The 15183-nt window shown below is 49.3% G+C and overlaps 1 protein-coding gene across 1 annotated transcript in view; it reads right to left on the bottom strand.

Annotated features, from left to right (window-relative positions):
• The window catches only part of lama4 (laminin, alpha 4), a 214094-nt gene that overhangs the window by 183370 nt on the left and 15541 nt on the right, over positions 1-15183 (bottom strand). The window contains exon 2 of the mRNA XM_038799653.1: positions 12311-12412. Coding sequence (XP_038655581.1) covers positions 12311-12412 — 102 coding nt within the window. The remainder of the gene's footprint in view (positions 1-12310; positions 12413-15183) is intronic.

The raw sequence follows: 15183 nt of genomic DNA, 5'->3' as shown, positions 1-15183 counted from the left end.
GAAACTCATTCATTATTTTCTAGGGTTGGATGGACAGTCTTGCATTATGTGTGGGAAGGTGTCCCTCTGATTGACTTTTGGGGCAACTCCCTCAAAGAGTTAGCCCCTTGGCCCACCGCGAGGTCCACCACGTCAGGTGCACACTTGTCAATACCTGCACCAATTCTTGCCACGTGATTCCTGAACCGGAGAATCACAAGGGCCTGAAAACTATGATGCTCGACCTGTTATGTAGATGCAAACGGATCTTAAATGAGCCATTTGTATCCTCCGGCCAGCGTGGGGCCCAAACCTCGATCCCGACGTCAGCGGGGGACTGGACCATCGGAACAAGATCGGCGCCTGCTCCCGTTTTATGCCCAATGCTGGACTCTCTGCCTCCCCACCCTGCCCTTACCCTGCCAAGCCCCCTCCCCCCCCACCCCCCCCCCACCCCCCCTCCCCCCAACCCAGATGGTTCACAGTGCAGCGATGTTGTCCAGGCGAAGTGTGCACGTCCGGACAATTACCGTACAGATTGATGGAACCATCAATTCACCAGACACGTGCTTTCCGATATGAACAGTGGTTTTAATCTACTTACTATAGAGCTAGCCTGTTACCCGTTGATGAACTCTCGGTGAACTGCAGGCTGACTCTGGACAAGGGTATTTATACAGCAGCACAGGGGGGAGGAGTCGTGGGCGGAGACAAGGGTGGAGCCCTGTACAAACTCCAGAGCATTCCCAGAGCTATGCCCCTAGTGGTCGGATAACCCTCCTGCGCTTACAAAGATACAGTGTGAATTACCAAGTTACATTCACCACATTCACACCCTGCAAAAAAATCAAGTCCGGCGGGGGTGGTGGTCTACAAAGTCAGTCTGTCCGGTGGTCGAACTGTCCGCTGTGATCTGCGGAGCACCGGGGTTGCAGCCTCTTGCGGTGGCTGGATGGGTGTTGTGTGCTGGGGTACGATGGCGGACTCCAGGGAGGGTTGTATCCGAGCTTCATACTCTCCTGGTTTGGCCGGGGACTGGGGGGCGCTGGGGGCTGGCTGGCGCGGGTGCGGAAAACTGGTGGAGCGAGCTCGTGGGCTCGGGAGCGCGAGGGGGCGGCAGCATGGGGTGTAGGGTGAGGGGTCCTTCTGTGGGGGTATAGGGGGCGCTGGATCCGGCGGGTGCCAGATCCCGGAGGGATACAGTGTCCTGATGGCCGTCAGGGAACTCGACGAATGCGTACTGGGGGTTGGAGTGGAGCAGGCGCACCTTCTCAACAAGGGGGTCGGTTTTGTGTGCCCTGACGTGTTTCCTCAGGAGTATGGGGCCCGGTGTCATCAGCCACGCCGGAAGTGAGACCCCTGTGGTAGTGCCCCTGGAAAAAATGAAGAGCCTCTTGTGAGGGGTTTGATTGGTCGCTGTGCACAAAAGGGACATAATAGCGTGGAGCGCGTCTGGGAGGACTTCCTGCCACTGGGAGACTTGGAGCTTTCTAGACCGGAGGGTCAACAGGACGGTCTTCCAGACCGTCGCATTCACCCTCTCCACCTGCCTGTTCCCCCTGGGGTTGTAGCTGGTAGTCCTGCTCGAGGCAATGCCCTTGTCGAGCAGGTACTGACGCAGCTCGTCGCTCATGAAGGACGAACCCCTGTCGCTGTGTACGTAGCTGGGGAAACCAAACAGGGTGAAGATGCTATGCAGGGCCCTAATGACTGTGTGGGAGGTCATGTTGGGGCACGGGATAGCAAAAGGGAATCGGGAGAACTCATCTACGACGTTTAGAAAGTAAACGTTCTTGTTAGTTGAGGGGAGTGGCCCTTTGAAATCAATCGCGAGGCGTTCAAAGGGCCTAGAAACCTTGACCAGGTGGGCCCTGTCTGGTCTATAGAAGTGCGGTTTGCACTCCGCACAGATCGGGCAGTCCCTGGTGACCGCTTTTACCTCCTCGTTGGAGAAAGGCAGGTTTCGGGCTCTGATGTAGTGGGCGAGCCGGGTGACCCCCGGGTGGCAGAGGTCATTGTGGATGACTTTCAATCGGTCAATCTGCGCGCTGGCGCATGTCCCGTGGGATAGGGCATCCGGAGGCTCGTTGAGCTTCCCGGGTCGATACTTAATATCGTAATTGTAGGTGGAGAGTTCAATCCTCCACCTCAGAATTTTGTCGTTTTTAATTTTGCCCCTTTGCGAGTTGTCAAACATGAAGGCAACCGATCTTTGTCGGTGATGAGGGTGAACCTCCTACCTGCGAGTTAGTGCCTCCAGTAACGGATAGCCTCCACAATGGCTTGTGTTTCTTTTTCGACTGAGGAGTGTCGGAGTTCTGAAGCGGAGATGGTACGGGAGAAAAATGCGACTGGTCTCCCTGCCTGATTTAGTGTGGCTGCAAGAGCTACCTCTGAGGCGTCGCTCTCAACCTAGAATGGAGTGGATTCATCCACCGCCCGCATGACCGCTTTGGCGATGTCCTCCTTGATGCCGTCGAAGGCCTGGTGTGCCTCAGCTGACAGGGGAAATCGTGTGGCCCTAAAGAGTGGGCGGGCTTTGTCCGCATATTGAGGGACCCACTGGGCGTAGTAGGAGAAGAAGCCCAAGCACCGTTTGAGGGCCTTGGGGCAATGGGGGAGGGGGAGTTCTAAGAGATGGCGCATACGGTCCGGGTCTGGGCCCAGGACTCCGTTTTCCACGACATAGCCGAGGATGGCTAGTCTGATTGTGCGGAAAACGCATTTCTCCTTGTTGTACGTGAGATTCAGTTTCTGTGCCGTCTGGAGAAAACGGTGGAGGTTGGCGTCGTGTTCCTGCTTGTCATAGCCGCAGATGGTGACATTGTCCAAGTACGGAAACATGGCCTGCAGCCCGTACTGGTCCACCATTCGGTCCATTGCTCGTTGGAACACCGAGATCCCATTAGTGATGCCGAAAGGGACCCGGAGGAAATGGAAGAGGTGGCCATCGGCCTCGAATGCCGTGTAGTGGCGGTCCTCCGGGCAGATTGGGAGCTGGTGGTATGCAGACTTCAGATCCACCGTGGAAAAGAGCCGATACTGGGCGATCTGATTTACCATGTCTGCAATCCTGGGGAGGGGATACGCGTCGAGGAGCGTAAATCTATTTATAGTCTGACTATAGTCGACAACCATGCAGAATTTTTCCCCGGTCTTAACGACCACCACCTGAGCTCTCCAGGGACTATTGCTGGCCTCTATAATCCCCTCACTGAGAAGCCTTCGGACCTCTGTTCTAATAAATACCCTATCCTGCAGGCTATACCGCCTGCTGCGAGTGGCTACGGGTTTACAGTCCTTTGTGAGATTAGCGAAGAGAGGAGGGGGGGGGTGGTATTCACAGCGTAGCGAGGCTGCAGATAGTGAGTGGGGCCCGCCGAAGCTGAGGGTGAGGCTCTTAAGGTTACATTGAAAGTCTAGGCCTAATAAGAGTAGTGCGCAGAGGTCGGGCAAAACGTAGAGTTGGAATTTTGAGTAGCTAGCGCCTCGGATTGTGAGTGTCGCGGCGGTGCGCCCCTGGATCTGGACCGAATGGGAGCCTGAAGCAAGCGAGATTGTTTGCCGCACGGGGAAAATGGGGAGCAAACAGCGTCTTACCAGGTCTGGATGTATGAAGCTCTCAGTGCTCCCGGAGTCGAAGAGGCATGGCGTTTTGTACCCGTTGATTTGGACCTCTGCCATCGAATTTCGCAGATGCTTCGGGCGTAAATGGTCCAGAGTGACTGCGCTGAGTTGCGGGTAGTCGGCGGCTCGATCAGCTGAGCTGGAGTGGCCCCGTGATGACTGCCCTCTGAGTTCGTAGTTGTACTCTTCCAATGAGTTGTCTGAGCGTGGAGATGCAGGTCGGGCCCGTGGATTGCACGTGGTGGGCGGCGAGGAATATGGCGTCCAAGATGGCGGCCCCCATGAGTCGCACGTGGCCGGCCGCGTGGTGGAGGTTTGCCAAGATGGCGGCCCCCATGGATCGCACGTGGCGGGAGGGGGCGGAGTCGGGGCATAGGCCGCAGCGTTTCGGGCCCCGCTGGCCTGCGGGTGTGGGGAGCGATTACTTCATGCCGCTGGGGAGTTGGAAGCTGGGGCCCTTTTTGCGAGGCACACTCTTGCGTAGTGGCCTTTCCGCCCGCAGCTGCTGCAGGTCGCGTTGCGGGCCGGGCAGTGCTGCCGCGGGTGCTGGTTCTGGCCGCAGAAATGGCAGGCTGCAGCAGCATAGTGGCTGGCTGGAGCAGCATAGTGGCTGGCTGGGGCAGCATGGTGGCTGGGCGGCCGCGTAGCACAGGCCTGGGGGAGTCGCTGGTCGGGGGCCCATGATTGGGTCGCGGGGTCCGCGGGGAACGAGTTAAGGCTGCGGAAGGAGACCTCCATCGTGGTAGCAGCTTCCACAGTTGTTTCTAGGTCTTGGGCCCCCTTTTCCAGCAGTCGTTGGCGCACATAATTAGACCTGAGGCCCGCTACAAAAACATCGCGTACAGCAAGTTCTCTGTGTTCAGCAGTGCTAACCGCTTGATAGTTACAATCATTTGACAAATTATTGAGTTCCCTTAAAAATTCGGCGAGTGATTCTGTAGGCTGCTGGCGGCGAGTCGTGAACACATGGCGTGCGTAAACTTCGTTAATGGGCCTTACATATATCTTATCGAGTACCGCTAGCGCTGCAGTATATGAACCGGCGGAGTTTAGTTGCGTAGAGATTCTGTGGCTCACCCTCGCGTGCAGTAGACTTAACTTCTGTTCCTCTGTCGTTTCGGCTGTGCTCGCTTCTGCCAGGTAGGCCTTAAAGCACCGCATCCAGTGGGAGAAGATTTATTTTGCCTCTGCATCCTGTGGGTCGAGTTCCAGGCGTCCAGGCTTGAGGGCCGATTCCATGATCGATCTTGACTGTTCTTAAGTAGATTAAATTGATGGAACCATCAATTCACCAGACATGTGCTTTCCGATATGAACAGTGGTTTTAATCTACTTACTATAGAGCCAGCCTGTTACCCGTTGATGAACTCTTGGTGAACTGCAGGCTGACTCTGGACAAGGGTATTTATACAGCAGCACAAGGGGGAGGAGTCATGGGCGGAGCCAAGGGTGGAGCCCTGTACAAACTCCTGAACATTCCCAGAGCTACTCCCCCTAGTGGTCGGATAACGCTACTACGCTTACAAAGATACAGTGTGAATTACCAAGTTACATTCACCACACAAATGCTATCTGGAACTTCCAAAGGGGATTCCGATGCGCATTTTTGGGGTACACCCTCCAGTATTACTCTGGTTACGGCCCAATAAAACAACGTTGTTCAGTATAGTGCGAGACCAAGATGTGGAATAAAACGAGAGCAGAGGTGAAAACCTGTTCGGCAGGGCTAGTGGTGTTTCTATTGCCATCGTTTGTCTGTCTGTGTTTGATGTAGACTATTCATATTGGAATCCTTATTGAATTTGACAGTGGGATTCAAAATTCTGACATTGCATACCTACATGGCTGTAGCCAACAACCATGTTAAATGGCAAAGGAAATGGAAATAAACCTTCATTTAATTTATGGTGTGCATTTTTCTTGGGCTGTGAGCATCGCTGGCATCATTTTATTGCCCAAACGTAATTGCCTTTGAGGACGTAGTAATGAGCCACTTTGTGTTCTTGAAATGGTGCAGTAGCTATAGTATAGGAACACTTGGTTTACTATTGAGAGAATTCCAGGATTCTGGTCCAGTGGCAGTGAAGGAATGGAGATTTAGTTCCAAGTCAGGATGGTATGTTACTTGAAAGGAAACTTGAAGGTCCTCATGCTGCCCTTGTCCTTCTAGTTGGTAGAGGTCATTGGTTTGAAGGTGATATTGAAGGTGCCTTCGCGAGTTGCTGTGGTGCATCTTGTAGATGATGCACACTGCTGTCACTGACTGCCTGTGGTGGAACAAGTGAATAGTTAAAGTAATGGATAGAATGCTGATCAAGTGGGCTGTTTTGTCTTGAATGTTGTTGGAACTGTATGCATCCAGGAAAGTGGACAGTATTCCATCACACTCTGAATTTGTGCCTTCATCACCTTGAACAGTCTGTAGATTCAGGAAATAAGTTACTCACTGTAAAATTCCCAGCCTGCTTTTACAGCATAGTATTTATACGGCTGGTCCATATAGGTCTTTGAGCAATGATGTTATGAGCGGTCCCTGGATGAGGTCTCCCAATTTGTTATGATTCCGGACAAGATACCCCAAAATTATTGGGTTGGATTCCCCGATCGCCGACCCCAAAATCGCATTCGGCGATCGGCCGGAGAATTCCCGTTTATGCCCAAATCGGGGCGCCGCCGTTTTTACGGTGCTCTACCCCCTCAAACAAGGCATGCGCGGGGAGTACGCTGCACGCCGTATGGATGGCCTCAGGACGTCACCTAAGGCCCTCCCCGATGCTCCATCCTCGCATGGCGTCTGCGGACTGAGTCCAGTGCCGCCACAGCCGGGGGAGCTGCTCTGCTCACGGGGAGGGGGCTTCGGCACGGGTGGGGGGACTGGTGGGGGGTGGTCTGGGGGTGGCGAGACTGGTTACAGGGGGGCAGGTTTTGGCAGGCCGTGTCTATGAGCGGCGGGCGCTATGTTGCACGGCACAGCCGACGCAGGCCGTCGCCATGCTCATGCGCGACTACGTCGCTGGCCATTTTCCGGCCGTATCCACAGGTAAATCTGAGGGTTTAACACCGCGTGACATAGCCGCAGGATCGGAGAATCCAGCCCATTATGTTCGCAGGTGAGGAGGGATGAACTAGTTCCCCTTATTTATCCAACACACTTGGTTTTTTGAAACAAGGTTCATTTTAAAAAAGGATCCTTTCCCTCTGGGATATCTTTTCCCAGTCCAAATGTACTTATGTTTTAAAAGAAACTGATGTAACCAGGATAATTTAAGTTAAAGGAAGAGTGAGTTAATTAATTACTAAAAGTCAAGAAAAAAATAATAAAATGCAACAGACAGACACACAGATTAGAAATGAGAAGTGAGTGAAGTGAAGCAGCTATGTGAATCAGTCTGTGGCTTGTGAGAAGTACATGGTGAAATGCTACGGCCATTAAGTTGGTTGATTCCAATAGAGGTCTGTCTTTGGTAGTTGAGCAGTTGGTTTGGAGAGTCTTGGTTCTGCAGGTTAGCCAAAGGAGTTGTCCTGTTTCCTTTTTTACTGTGGCTTTATTGAAATGTGACTTGCTTCCAGAAATCAAATAGATAGAGATTTTTTTACCTGTAAGCGCAGGGATACTGAATGGATATTCTTCCACTATGACCCGCACAGCACACACAAGCACAACAGAACTAGACACCAAGCTAGCACATGGAGAGTAGGATTGCAATTGGCTTTTAACCCCTTTCCTTGTGTATTCCTCTCAGGGGAAGAAGACAAACTTGTCTTTTGCCCAGAACTGCTTGCGTTCAACTCATATCATGTCCACAGTCTGGGATATAACTCACAGGATATGGTTCCTGCAGAGTTGGTAATCATCCTTCATTCTCCCTGCAGGGATTATTGTTCAGTTTTTGCATGGCTTCTCTTCCTTTCGCACTATATCTCTTTCTTTGAAGTGCCTCTGTCTGAAAAAAGTGCAGTTCCATTCCTGCCGGACAAGTTGATCAAGTGAAATCCACAAAGGAATTCCAGCAAGTGTGCCTTTACAGTCTCAGTCAATTTTTGTTTGTATGCCCTTTTTGTAAAAAAAAACATGGAGGCGATTCTCCAAAATGGAGACGAAGTGTTTCACGGCGGTGCAAAACAGGCATGGGGACGACCGATTTTGTCCCCCACAGGTGACCAGCACGGCACTGGAGCAGTTTTCGCCGCTCCGGCCTCCCTTCCCGGCGCCAAGTGGGCGCTGCACCAACCCGCGCATGCGCAGTTCGGCCCCGACTCAACATGGCGTCGGTGTTCAGGGGACGGCCGCACAGGAAAGTAGGCCCGGGGGGGGAGAGACCGTCCCACCGATTGGTGGTCCCCGATCGCGAACCAGACCCCATCGGAGGCCACCCCCCCCCCCCCCCGCCCCCGGTGAAGGATCGCTTTTCCGACCCCTGACCCTTCGCGCAGAGTTCCCGCCGGCAGCGAACAGGGGTGAACGGTGCCGGTGGGACTCTGTCGTATCTGCGCGGCTACTCGGCCCATCCAGGCTGGAGAATCGGCGGCCCCGATTCTCCGCATCTCAGGGAATCGCGCGCCGGCATCGAGGCTCGGAGAATCGCCCCCAATGTCTTACTTAAAAGATCAGTGGGTCCTCAAGTAATTTGGGGCTATAATCCATTGTCACGACAATGGTAACCCTCAGAATGTTAATGGTGGGGAATTCAGTGATGCACTAAAATTCATGGCGAGATGGATAGATTGTCTCTTGGACATGATTTTACCTGTGCACCTGTGGCGTGAATGTTACTTGTCTCTTATCAACAGTTCAATAGAGTAACTAACTCACATGGAACTTCACATAACAACATTTTGTGAACAGTGGGGCTGGTTTTAGTCACAAATAATATCTAAAATTGCATGTTGGTGTATGGGTGTTAAATATAGCAATGTATAATTAAAGTTATAGATTATAGCACTCGACAGACCAGACGGTACTTGTGATCCAGCTTTCTAGAACATGCAACCAAACATTCTTCATTGATCTTCAAATTTGCCTAAAGACCAGGTTAGCATGCACAGCAGGAGAATAATGACACTGAACCTTGCATATTAACATATTCTTGAAACAGAAATTAGCTGGTTTTATGGAATTGATTTTAGTGCAAATAAACGCCAAACTCTAATTGGGTTGACTGGTAAAAGGACATTTTTTTAGATCAAAGTTCAGATTGGTCCATTGGCAATTGTAACCATTTCAAAGGATCTGAGAGATATTTCTGAAGCCTAGTACATCTGCTGAACATATATCCCAAGATACCCATTAAAATCCTTGTTGGTGACTTTTCTTAAATGTTTGATATTGAAAAAATTCAAAGGCTTGAGGTCGGGGGAGCAACAGAAAAAAACTAAAGAAGCTTGGAAAAGACAAACATGGACCTCAGTTGCCTGCACGTAATTTGTACATTAACTCGTATAAAATAAACATGTTAAACTTTATTTTGTTTGTGATCACAGTGCTTCATACAGCCAGCCATCATTTGGACTTCTGTGCCCATTTCTTTCAGGTAGCATTTGATAAGATTAATCACCAATCACCATAGTTCAGTTTAGGCGATGGAACAGGTACACTGTCATTTCACTGGATTTCAGTGGCAAGCATATTGTCCACCGCCTTTCTGTCTACTTCTGATCTGGTGTCCATAATATGGGAGGCCGGGTAAGGTGTCCTTAGGCCTATTGAGGCTCTTCAGTGGCCAATCAATAACTAATTTAGGATCAAACCCCAGTGCACAATATGCTGTGCAGTGGAAGGCAGGTGAGAGTGGAAGACAATTTTGTAAACCACATTTGGCGAAATGGAGAGTGCTCTGTGCACATCAACGGCTGCCCCCAAGATCGTATCACCACATTTGCCTCCCTGCCTGACCTCCGAAACCTACCAAGATTGCATAATGACCCTTGGTTGTGAGACCAGAAATTCATTAGCTGGTTGAAATTGCTAAGCCCAAGGGAAGAAATTGCTTGATTATCAACTCTAAGTCACTGATCTCTTCTGTCAACTCAACAATGTTCCACAGGATGAGGAGGCTTCAAGTGCTTTCAGTCTCTGCTATTAATACTTTAAAGAACCTGGATGATTGACACTTTCATCGGTCTGTGGGCAAAACAGGTTTTTTAAGAAGTGTTAAGTTAGCAAACAATGGCTAGTCTTTTTTACACCTCCTATTGTCACTATAGGGTTTATTAGTTCTATTTTCAGCACACATTAGTTGCCAACAATGTGGTCAGAAAGTCCTGTGGGAATCGGTACCACTTCAGTATCAGTATTGCTTCTTGCCAGTGAGATCATGTTTTTCGAATTTCCATGCTGGTGATGTGGCTCCCTGCCACATGATCGCTACTCACTGAATATTCATACCCCGCCAACATAATGCCATGTCGGCGAGGTTTAGATTAGATTTGGAAAAAAGTAAATCAGTGGAGGGAATCCTCCCGGGTGTACAAAGGTAAGTATAGCCCCCGGGCGTGGGCCATGTCCAGGCAGTGCTACCGGTTGACAGTGCCTCAATATGGCAGTGCCAACCTCTGCCAGGCAGCAGTACTGAAGCATTAGGGGTGGAGTTGGTCTTATGTTTGATGTTGAAGCCCCCAGTGCTGATGCTTGTGGTGGGGCAATGGAGTTGAGAGCCCCAATGCTGATGGTGATGGTGGGGGATGAATCACTCAATGCTGATTGGGAGGGTCTCCTGAACCCGTGTGGAGAGAGCTGGATGGGTTAATTTCCTGCACTGATTGGCGCATCCTTTAAAAAGTGCACCTGGCCTCATGAGAACCGGACTCGCTGCCGTTATCAGGCCCCACCCTGCCACAGTAATGCCGTAAAACACAGCCATTGGTTTCTTTTTCAAAGAGGAGCGAAACCTGGACTACAAACCCAACTGTCAGCTGGAGAACTATGCACTAAGTTTCAGCCAGAGCCTGACACTGGAAAAATATGGGAAAATTCCACCTCATGTGTCTCGTCAGTGAATGGGCATGTAAGTGTCAGAATTGGGCATTGCGACATGAAGATCGAAGCGGGGTGAAGGGGGCATAACTTGGCATGAACAAAATTCGGCATGTGCACATTGACTCTTTGCGATTTTTACAGATGCACCTATCTGGCTGCATCACAGCCTGGTATGGCAACTGCTCGGCCCAAGACCGTAGAAACTACAGAGAGTCGTGAACACAGCCCAGTCAATCATGTGAACCTGCCTCCCATCCATTAACTCTGTCTACACCTTCCATTATCTTGCGAAAGCGGGCAACATAATCAAAGACCCCTCCCACCTATGTTATTCTCTCTTCCAACCTATTCCATCGGGCAGAAGAAACAAAAGTCTGAGAACACGCACTAACAGGTTTAAAAACAGCTTCTTCCCCACTGTTACCAAAATCCTGAATGACCCTCTTATGGACTGAACTGATCTCTCCACACAATTTCTGTACTGTGTGGTACAACACTAAGTATACTTCGCCAATGTCTAGATCTATGTATTTACATTGTGTATTTATCGTATGTCCTATGTTTTTCATGTATGGAACAATTTGCCTGAACTATACGCAGAATAATACTTTTCACTGTACCTCGGTACACGTGACAATAAATCTAAATCTAAATGGGGTGGACCTTTTGAACTTACCTTTCAAAAGGTTCCCTCATGCAGACTATGGTTGACAACATCTCTGAGACGTGATTCCATTAAATTGTGGAGGAGTAGAACATGCCTAACCACCCAATGGAGCTGGCCATGATGGGAGTGTAGGGCTCAGGCTGACAATCTGAACCAGCCCATATCTTAAAGGGCTCTACTGATAACCAGAAACTCTGGGAATAGGGTCGTGAATCCCAGAATCATGTGCTGGCTACCATTTCCACTCTTCCATGGAGTCCTCCCGGCTCTATGAAAATTCAGCCCATATCCTCAGCTTTTGGCCGATCACATGAGAGCAGTGTGTGGCTAAACAAGCAACATAAATGCTCAAGAGTGTTAAAAGCTTTCCGGAAGGACAAAGTGCAACAACAGGCCGAAGAAGCCAAAACCACCGCACATCCTTATAACTCAACTGAAGTGGATCACAATGACTGGACACAGTGTAATGCTAAAATTGATTTAACTTTTCAGGCAAAACTCAAACAACTGATCAGTTTGGCACAAGCAAAGGACTTAGTTGCACATGTGATTTTTAAATAGTTCCTTCATGATTCAGAACTGTTTCTCCGTCAGACAGATTGGGAAAACATTTGGATCAACTAATAAAAAGGGTGAACCAGGAGTAGTCCCCCTTATCCCTATTTGGTAGTAAGTCAGAAACTAATGACATCTTACTTTACGACCTGTCACACATCTTATCAAAAAGAACATAACATGACCACTTAGCAAAAAACGTGCCCTGCTTAAAATGTGTCTGACCAATCCATGTTGTCTGCAATCATTCTCAGCTTGGTTTTGTCTAGCGAGTAGAGCCATATGTTATCAACACAGAGTGCAAACTGAAAAGAAACAGCTGGCAAAACATCTGAATCTGGGTCATTAAAACTGCCAGATAGGGAATGAAAGAAATCAGTCGGAGAGAGAAGCAGGAGAACTTGTAAAATTCAGCGCAGTCAGTTGGAACTAGTTAATCATAAATGTCATTAAGATAAAAAATCTAATTCGACAATATTCAATAAATAAAAGAGACAGCTACTCACGGTGCAGATTCCAGAATTATCAAGGCACTGTTCCGAATGGCCATGACAGTTACAAGGTAAACATGCTCCGTAATCTGTGCTGTAGAAACCTATGGTACAGCCCTGAAAGAGAGCAACAACAAGATGTCAAATGCTTTATAACTAAAGATCATCAAAAACAAACCAACTGGTAAAAAAAACTATCCAAGAAACAAACAGCTGAAGTGATCAAAAGCTTTCATAGAACTTACATTTCATAGTTTCATAGAATTTACAGTGCAGAAGGAGGCCATTCGGCCCATCGAGTCTGCACTGGCTCCTGGAAAGAGCACCCTACCCAAGATCAACACCTCCACTCTATCCCCATAACCCAGTAACCCCACCCAACACTAAGGGCAATTTTGGACACTAAGGGCAATTTATCATGGCCAATCCACCTAACCGGCACATCTTTGGACTGTGGGAATCACCTGGAGGTGGGGAGCACCCGGAGGAAACCCACGCACACACACGGGGAGGATGTGCAGACTCCGCACAGACAGTGACCCAGCAGGGAATCGAACCTGGGACCCTGGAGCTGTGAAGCAATTGTGCTATCCACAATGCTACCATGCTGCCCTTTGTTTACCATCTGTACTTTCGCTAACCTTACGCTAACCTGTTCTTAAGGGCAGCATGGTAGCATTGCGGATAGCACAATTGCTTCACAGCTCCAGGGTCCCGGGTTCGATTTCGGCTTGGGTCACTGTCTGTGTGGAGTCTGCACATCCTCCCCGTGTGTGCGTGGGTTTCCTCCGGGTGCTCCGGTTTCCTCCTACGGTCCAAAGTTGTGCAGGTTGGGTGGATTGGCCATGATAAATTGCCCTTAGTGTCCAAAATTCTATGATCTATGATTAACCTAGGACAAAGGTTCGGCACAACATCGTGGGCCGAAGGGCCTGTTCTGTGCTGTATTTCTCTATGTATTACCATGAATTAAATTAAATATTAAATTTTGTGATAATCATTTATTTTGATGGTCTTGCTTCAGAAGTAATAAAAAATTGGGTAATTGCCTTTTGTGAATTTCTCAGTAATAATTGATAACTTCTCCTGTTGAATAGTTTTTGCCAACAAAAACATTATTTAGTGCGATCAATTATCCAGATATAAAAAGTGTTCACATATAACTTTTGGAAATAAATGATAATCTTAAACTTGGAAAATAAGCATTTGAGAAAAACATAAATTCATAGTGGAACAGCGGCAATACTGTGGGCCGTATTTTAACTCCATGCAAATGAGTGAGTTTTGAATGAATAAAATTCTAGTTCCATCTTAATTTAAGAATGAATGGATTGAACTTCACCATAGGAATAGCTGTAAATCAAGAATTGGAAGGAAGGAAGGAACTCAAGAAAATTTCAAGCACCAGGGAAGTGATATGGAACAATTATTAGAACTGTAAATTGGCAAGTCCCTGGGCCCTGATGGATTTCATCCTAGGGTCTTAAAAGGAGTGGCTATTAATATAATTGATGCTTAGATTAGAAAATGTCTAATGTAACTTATTCATTCAAAATGGGAGGAAGAGAGAAAGCAGGAAACTATAGACCAGTTAGCTTAACATCTGTCACAGGGAAAATATTAGAAACAATTATTAAAGATCTTAGAGCAGGACACTTAGATTCAAGGTAATCAGGCAGAGTCAACAAGGTTTTGTGAAATGGCAATCATTGGAGTTCTTTGAAGAAGTAACATGTGATGTGAATAAAGAGCAACCAACGGATATACTGTGCTCAAATTTCCAGAAGGCATTTGATAAGGTGCCAAGTCAAAGTATTGCAGAAAATAAAAGCATATGGTAGGGGCAACATATTGGCATGGACAGAGGATTGGCTAGTAAATGGGAAACAGTGAGTAGGCACAAATGGGTGATTTGGATGAATGGTTCGATTATATGGGGCGGGATTCTCCGTCCCCCGCCGGGTCGGAGAATCGGCGGGGGCCGGCGTCAATCCCGACCCCGCCGTGTCCTGAAGTCTCTGGCACCGGAGATTCGGCGGGGGCGGGAATCGCGCCGCGCCGGTCGGCTGGCCCCCCCTCTGTGATTCTCCGACCCGCAATGGGCCGAAGTCCCGCCGCTGTCAAGCTGGTCCTGCCGGCGTGGATCAAACCACCTACCTTACCGGCGGGACCAGGCAGCGCGAGCAGCCTCCAGGGTCCTGGGGGGGCGTAGGGTTATCTGGCCCCGGGGGTGCCCCCACGGTGGCCTGGTCCGCAATCGGGGCCCACCGATCGGCCGGCGGGCCTGTGCCATGGGGGCACTCCTTTCCTTCCGCCTTCGCCATGGTCTTCGCTATGGCGGAGGCGGAAGTGACCCCCTGCCCTGTGCATGCGTGGGGATGACATCAGCAGCCGCTGACGCTCCGGCGCATGCGCGAACTTCCGCCGGCCAGCGAAGTCCCTTCGGCCCCGGCTGGTGTGGCGCCAAAGGCCGTTCCCGCCAGCCGGCAGAGCGCCAACCACTCTGGCCTGGGCCTAGCCCCTCAATGTTAGGGCTTGGCCGCTAAAGGTGCGAAGACATCCGCACCTTTGGGGCGGCCCGACGCCGGAGTGCTTCACGCCACTCCATCACGCCGGGACCCCCCTGCCCCGCCGGGTAGGGGAGAATCCTGGCCATGGTTGTTAAATTTGCTGATGACGGGAAAGTAGTTGTGAAGAGGACATGAGAAGACTATAAAATGATATAGATAGGTTAGGTGAGTGTGCAAAGAATTGGCAAATGGAGTATAGTGTGAGAAAATATGAATTTATCAATTTTTTTTCTTTTTTTAAAATAATTTTTATTGAGAAATTTTGATTTTATACAACAATAACGCACCTTAGTAAAATACCGAAAATAACAATAATAT

The sequence above is a fragment of the Scyliorhinus canicula genome, chromosome 6, assembly GCF_902713615.1.
Source record: "Scyliorhinus canicula chromosome 6, sScyCan1.1, whole genome shotgun sequence".
Taxonomy (NCBI): Eukaryota; Metazoa; Chordata; class Chondrichthyes; order Carcharhiniformes; family Scyliorhinidae; genus Scyliorhinus; species Scyliorhinus canicula.
The sequence above is the reverse complement of the archived record's forward strand: the minus strand, read 5'-3'. Positions and strand labels throughout refer to the sequence as shown.